Genomic DNA, 7,500 nt, shown 5'->3' on the forward strand with positions numbered 1-7,500 from the left:
GGCACCAGCCCCCCGACCCGCCGCCCTGGGCCTCGGAGGGGCACCAGCCCCCGGCGGGGGGGGAGGAGGGCCATCGTAAGGCCACCCGGCAGCATGGCCAATCAGAGCAGGAGCCAGGGATGGCCTCTCCCCCTGCCCCGCCCACTTGCATGAAGAGCCTACTGAGGCACAGCAGCCCCCAGCCCCCCCCTCCCTCCCAGAGCTCCGCCTTCGGGGGCCTGGGCTGCCTCAGATCCCGGGGCGGGGCTGGGGGCAGGGCAGGGGGCGGAGCCAACTGCAGCCGGCCAGAGGACCGACAGACCCTGCCCACCAGGAAGGGCTCAACCAATGAGGAGCCGAGGTCAGATCTAGGTGGGCGGGGGCGGGAGGACACCCCCCACGCGGAGGGTGAAGTGCGCCAGCCGCCCGTGGGCATCGCAGTTGCCGTGGCAAGGCAGAGAGAGCCGCCCTGCCGGCCGCCGGACCCCCATGTTCGACCGGGGATGGGGCACTCGGCGCTGAAAGGTGAACGGGGTGGCAGCCTGGGGCTCATTCGGGGGTTTGGGGGTGAATAGGGTGATTTGGGGCAAGAGAAAGGGGTTATGATAATAATTATGATATTAATAATATTGAGTTTTTGGGTCGCTATTTTCCATTGTAAGTGTTGTCTCAGATGATGTTGGCTGGGTTGTGGGTTGCCAGGTGCTCGACTGATCCCCCATCTGGTCTGTGCAGATGTGTGTCAAGGCAAGAGGAGGAGGGTCTGTGAAGATGCGCTGAGCTCGCCCTGCCTGGAGAGAGAGAGAGAGCTGTTCATCCGGTCAGGCCCCTTCTCCTCCTCCACCTTCCCATCTTTCATCCATATCGCTCCCTCCTTTCCTCCTATTCATTCAGCCCATCACTTCTTCTGGCTCTCAATTCAGCTCTTACTTGTAGGGTTAGAGTTAACTGCTGATCGGCTGAATGGCCTGTTCTCCTCATTATGTATTCTCATGTTCTTATGCTCTAGATGGGCTGAATGGCCTGTTCTCCTCATTATGGATTCTTATGTTCTAGATGGGCTGAATGGACTATTCTTCTCATTAAGTAATACATTTTTCTGTTCTATTATTTCCTTTCAGGGAAAACAAAGAAAGGATCGATTACTCCAGAATCCATCCCTCCAGCAGTTGCCACAGCGACCTGGCCTCCCACCTCATGATGGTGGGTGGGACTTCCCTGCATGCCAGCCAATTAGGAGCTGACCCTGCCACGCACGCCCATGCTCCACATCATCACTGGATGCCCCGAACAGGAAGTCCTTCCCTGTGGATGACGGGACATTCTTACGGTAGGCAAAGCCTTGGAACTGACTCAGGAGTAGAAGGAGCTGAGGGGTTCAGTGAGTCACAGTGCAGTGTGTTAAGGTGCAGTGAGTGACAGTAAGTCACAGTGCAGTGTGTTAAGGTGCAGTGAGTGACAGTGAGTCACAGTGCTGTTAAGGTGCAGTGAGTCACAGTGCAGTGTGTTAAGGTGCAGTGAGTGACAGTGAGTCACAGTGCAGTTTGTTAAGGTGCAGTGAGTCACAGTGCAGTGTGTTAAGGTGCAGTGAGTGACAGTGAGTCACAGTGCAGTTTGTTAAGGTGCTGTGAGTCACAGGTGTGTTAAGGTGCAGTGAGTGACAGTGAGTCACAGTGCAGTGTGTTAAGGTGCAGTGAGTGACAGTGCAGTGTGTAAAGGTGCAGTGAGTCACAGTGCAGTGTGTTAAAGTGCAGTGAGTCACAGTGCAGTGTTAGTGTGCAGTGGGTCACAGCACAGTGTGTAAAGGTGCAGTGCGCTTCAGTACAGTGTGTAAAGGTGCAGTGAGTCGCAGTGCAGTGTGTTAAGGTACAGTGTGTAACAGTGCAGTGTGTTAAGGTGCAGTGAGTCACAGTGCCATTTGTAAAGGTGCAGTGCGTTTCAGTACAGTGTGTAAAGGTGCAGTGCGTCGCAGTGCAGTGTGCAAAGGTGCAGTGCGTTTCGGTGCAGTGTGTAAAGGTGCAGTGCATTTCAGTGCAGTGTGTAAAGGTGCAGTGCATTTCGGTGCAGTGTGTAAAGGTGCAGTGCGTTTCAGTGCAGTGTGTAAAGGTGCAGTGCATTTCAGTGCAGTGTGTAAAGGTGCCGTGAGTCGCAGTGCAGTGTTAGTGTGCAGTGGGTCACAGTGCAGTGTGTTAAGGGGCAGTGAGTCAGTGAGTCACAGTGAGTCATGGTACAGAGAGGGGCTTACTGGTCCATGTGTCTCTTGCCCTCAGGTATTGGCCACCTGCACCAGAACCTCCCACCAGGCTTCTCGGCTGCCATGCCCAGTGCCCTGCAGCCGGTGCTGCCCCTGCCCCAGGACCCATCTGCCCAGCTGGTGGTGCTGCCCACTGAACCCCCCACCCACCCAACCTCCCATCCCCTGGGTAATCAATGTTCTCACCCTACTCCACCCTGCCTCCACCCACCCAGCCCCACCCTACTCCAATCTGCCTCCACCCACTCAGCCCCACCCTACTCCGCCCCCCCAACCACCCAACCCCAACATACTCCACCCCTCCACTCACCCAGCCTCACCCTACTCCACCCTGCCTCCATCCACCCAGCCCCACCCTACTCCACCCTCTCTCCATCCACCCAGCCCCACCCTACTCCACCCTGCCTCCACCCACCCAGCCCCACCCTACTCCACCCTGCCTCCATCCACCCAGCCCCACCCTACTCCACCCTGCCTCCACCCACCCAGCCCCACCCTACTCCAATCTGCCTCCACCCACCCAGCCCCACCCTACTCTACCCCTCCACTCACCCAGCCCCACCCTACTCCACCCTGCCTCCATCCACCCAGCCCCACCCTACTCCACCCTGCCTCCACCCACCCAGCCCCACCCTACTCCAATCTGCCTCCACCCACCCAGCCCCACCCTACTCTACCCCTCCACTCACCCAGCCCCACCCTACTCTACCCTGCCTCCATCCACCCAGCCCCACCCTACTCCACCCCTCCACTCACCCAGCCCCACCCTACTCTACCCTGCCTCCATCCACTCAGCCCCACCCTACTCCACCCTGCCCCCACCCACCCTGCCCCACCCCACTCCATGCTGCCTCCACCCACCCTGCCCCACCCCACTCCACCCTGCCTCCACCCACTCTGCCCCACCCCCACGCATTCCAGCTCCACCCCAGTTTTCACAATTCATCTCTTACTCATGTTTCAACAGCTGTGTGTGTATTGTGTGTGTTTGTGAGCGTGAATGTGTGTGTGCGTGTGAGTAAATGCATATATGTGTGTGTGGCAAGTTGTTTTATTGAGTCCTCTCCCTCTCTCTCCCCCCCCCCTCTCTCCCTCTCTCTCCCCCCCCTCTCTCTATCTCTCTCTCCCCCCCTCTCTCCCCCCTCTCTCTCTCCCTCACTCTCCCCCCTCTCTCTCTCTCTCTCCCCCCCCTTCCCCCCTCTCTCTCCCTCACTCTCCCCCTCTCTCTCTCTCTCTTTCTCTCTCTCTCCCCCCTCTCTCTCTGTAGAGATGATAGACCAGTCAGGCTTGTGGCCCTCAGTATTTGGGGCCCAGGTGGCGCACCCCAGTGTGTACAACCGCTCACAGTTTCTACGGCAGCAGGAGCTGTACACCCTGCAGCAGCAGCAGAGGGAACGGGTTGCCCAGATGATGGAGTCACAGCACAGACACGCCCACTCACAGGTAACATGCAGCACAGACGCGCCCACTCACAGGTAACATGCAGCACAGACACGCCCACTCACAGGTAACATGCAGCACAGACACGCCCACTCACAGGTAACATGCAGCACAGACGCGCCCACTCACAGGTAACATGCAGCACAGACACGCCCACTCACAGGTAACCAGCAGCACAGACACTCCCACTCACAGGTAACATGCAACACAGACACGCCCACTCACAGGTAACATGCAGCACAGACGCGCCCACTCACAGGTAACATGCAGCACAGACACGCCCACTCACAGGTAACATGCAGCACAGACGCGCCCACTCACAGGTAACATGCAGCACAGACACGCCCACTCACAGGTAACATGCAGCACAGACACGCCCACTCACAGGTAACATGCAGCACAAACGCGCCCACTCACAGGTAACATGCAGCACAGACACGCCCACTCACAGGTAACATGCAGCACAGACGCGCCCACTCACAGGTAACATGCAGCACAGACACTCCCACTCACAGGTAACATGCAGCACAGACAAGCCCACTCACAGGTAACATGCAGCACAGACACGCCCACTCACAGGTAACATGCAGCACAGACACGCCCACTCACAGGTAACATGCAGCACAGACACGCCCACTCACAGGTAACATGCAACACAGACACGCCCACTCACAGGTAACATGCAGCACAGACACGCCCACTCACAGGTAACATGCAGCACAGACGCGCCCACTCACAGGTAACATGCAGCACAGACGCGCCCTCTCACAGGTAACAAGGCTAACACTAGGGCAGTTTTAGCTTCGCCATTGTAAATCTGACTGAATATACTGCATAGCTAGCATAAGTCATACAGTAATAACTGTAACAGATTCCATTAGATCCATTAGATTTACGAAGCAACACAAGTGTGTATGATGGCAGATTTCTTGATGGTCAAATTGACAGCTGTGGTGCTTTTTTCTGCGGAGTGGTAGTTCTGAACTTTAAAGGGTCCGTCACCCATAGCAGCGGTCATTATGCAGATATATCTGACCGCTGAATGCCTGAAGTGGCCAATCAGAATCGAGCATTCAACAAAGCTATAGATATAGTATTATATGATATATGACGTGGATGTGATGTCGCATTCATTGAGTATAAAAGTTCCGCACTCATTTGTGTAAGTCACTCACCTCTGCCCCCTCCCCCCCACCCCCAGGTGCAGAGGACACTGGATGACCCCCCTGAGCCGGACGCCCCCAGGGCCAGGCCCCACTCCCCCAAACCTGCTAAACCCTTCTCCTTTACCCCCTCCCCCCCCGCAGGCTGCCCCACCCGACTCTCTCCCTGCTGTCACTCACCCTCCCTACGACCACACCCCAAGAGCACGCCTTGCCCCGCCCCCTGCCCCGCCCCCAGCCCAGCCACTGCCCCCCGCTCCCCTGCCCTCACCCCCACCCCCCCACACCCCTCCCTGGACAAGAGAGTAGAGGGACAGCCACCACAGGATTACCCACAATCCTTAGAGCCAGGTAAGAATGATCTCTGTGTTTCAGCTGACTACACTAAACAAATACTGAGACATGTGTCTGCAGGTTTAACTCCAGTCCTGGAGGGCCACAGGGTCTGCAGGTTTAACTACAGACCTGGAGGGCCACAGGGTCTGCAGGTTTAACTACAGACCTGGAGGGGGCGCTGTGTCTGCAGGTTTAACTCCAGTCCTGGAGGGCCACAGGGTCTGCTGGTTTAACTACAGACCTGGAGGGCCACAGGGTCTGCTGGTTTAACTACAGACCTGGAGGGCCACAGGGTCTGCTGGTTTAACTACAGACCTGGAGGGCCACAGGGTCTGCAGGTTTAACTACAGACCTAGAGGTGGTGATGTGTCTGCAGGTTGAACTCCAGCCACAATAGCCACATTTCCAGCGCCCCCACAGAAAAAGGTAACATAGGAAAGGTAGTACAGGGAAAGTAGCACAGGAAAGGTAAAAGGAAAGGTAGCACAGGGAAAGTAGCACAGGAGAGGTAGCACAGGGAAAGTAGCACAGGAAAGGTAGCACATTAAAGTAACACAGGGAAGGTAAGGGACTCAAGGTTAGGGGCTGAATGATTGCAGCTGTCCTCTCCTCTGGGTCTGGAGCGAGGGATGGGGGAGAGAGAGAGGGAAGGACTGAGAAGGGAAGAGAGGAGAGATTAGATAAGGAATGGCTTCAGTGACTGGGACCTTGAACACTGTGAGTTTTAAATACCGGTCTGTTCAGCTTCAGCGTCAAAAAGCTTGTGCCACACCAAGGGCATTTATCAGCGTAGCTTCACTGTTTCACTTGTTTGAGTGTGTGTTTGAGTGTGTGTGTGTTTGTGTGTGTGTGTGTGTGTGTGTGTGTGTGTGTGTGTGGGTGTGTTTGTTTGAGTGTGTGTTTGAGTGTGGGTGTGTTTGTGTGTGTGTGTGTGTGTGTGTGGGTGTGTTTGTTTGAGTGTGTGTTTGAGTGTGGGTGTGTTTGTGTGTGTGTGTGTGTGTGTGTTTGAGTGTGTGTTTGAGTGTGTGTTTGTGTGTGTGTGTGTGTGTGTGTGGGTGTGTTTGTTTGAGTGCGTGTTTGAGTGTGGGTGTGTTTGTGTGTGTGTGTGTGTGTTTGAGTGTGTGTTTGTGTGTGTGTGGGTGTGTTTGTTTGAGTGTGTGTGTGTGTGTGTGTGTGTTTGAGTGTGTGTGTGTGTGTGTGTTTGTGTGTGGGTGTGTTTGTTTGAGTGTGTGTGTGTGTGTTTGTGTGTGGGTGTGTTTGTTTGAGTGTGTGTGTGTGTGTGTCTGTGTGCTTCTGGCCCCCACCCCCCGCCCTCTACTGTAACAGAGGGCATCAAATTTCAATCCTTGAAGATCAGACCCTACACACCTCTCCAGTTCCACTCCTGAAATATGTACAAGCGTGCCCATATACACCCCTGCCCATCATACAAGCGTGCCCGTATACTACACCCCTTCCCATCATACCCATGCGTGGGGAGCAGATTGTGGGCGCCTGGATGGCCAGCAGGGTGACTCCTACACGCCCCCCCTGTGTGTACATGCCTGTGTTTGTGTGTGTGGAAGACTGGAAAAGATGGTTTGTGAGGAAATAGGAGCACAGGGCCTTCTTAACCTTCAGAGGTCCTTGAGTGGCCGAGAGTGTAAGGATACGCATCCATTTGGTGGTGTTCTGTGTCAGGGGGCGGATGGATACCATCAATTACACCGCCCAGGGAGACAGAACTGTAATCACACCCAGAAACCACAGAGCCAACAACATCCATACTAACGTACACACATACACACACACATGCGCACACACACAGAGACTCAGGGGCAATTACATTGAGGCTTTTAAATTCATTAAGGGGATCAACAAGAGATTCTTCATGTTGAGTTCTGTTAGTAGAACAAGGGGACATGGAAATTAGCAGAAGTTAAATTCTATACGTACATTAGGAAGAATTTTTCTCGTAGAGAGAGTAGTCAATGTGTGGAATAGCCTGCCAGGCCACATAGTAGAGGCAGAAACTCTGGGGATTTTCAAGACCAGGCTTGATACAGTGTTAGATGCTATCTAGTCTGTAGGTAATCAGAGCACTAATTTGGTCTGGAAAATGGCAAGCATTGTTTGGCCTGAATGGGCTGTTCTCATCATTATGTTATGTTATGTTACACACGTTGCACACACACACACACACACACACACTGGTGTGTTGTGTGTTTCATGTCATGATCACTGAGCTGCGTTCTCTCTCTCTTCCTCTCTCTAGACCTGCCACCTGAGTATACCTATTCCTCTATAGGTTACAGGAGAGGCCCTTCCCCCCAGGACATTTTATTGGCC

The 7,500-nt window shown here is 54.7% G+C and overlaps 1 protein-coding gene across 1 annotated transcript in view; it reads left to right on the plus strand.

The window, feature by feature from the left end:
• Nucleotides 1-7,500, plus strand: part of bahcc1b (BAH domain and coiled-coil containing 1b) — a 56,896-nt gene that overhangs the window by 28,462 nt on the left and 20,934 nt on the right. The window contains 7 exon segments of the mRNA XM_035405485.1: nucleotides 1-504; nucleotides 682-799; nucleotides 1,101-1,309; nucleotides 2,250-2,402; nucleotides 3,501-3,676; nucleotides 4,875-5,187; nucleotides 7,427-7,500. The exon segment at nucleotides 1-504 is cut by the window's left edge and continues 1,071 nt beyond it; the exon segment at nucleotides 7,427-7,500 is cut by the window's right edge and continues 736 nt beyond it. Of these exon segments, the coding sequence (XP_035261376.1) occupies nucleotides 1-504; nucleotides 682-799; nucleotides 1,101-1,309; nucleotides 2,250-2,402; nucleotides 3,501-3,676; nucleotides 4,875-5,187; nucleotides 7,427-7,500 (1,547 nt within the window).

The sequence above is a fragment of the Anguilla anguilla genome, chromosome 2, assembly GCF_013347855.1.
Source record: "Anguilla anguilla isolate fAngAng1 chromosome 2, fAngAng1.pri, whole genome shotgun sequence".
Taxonomy (NCBI): Eukaryota; Metazoa; Chordata; class Actinopteri; order Anguilliformes; family Anguillidae; genus Anguilla; species Anguilla anguilla.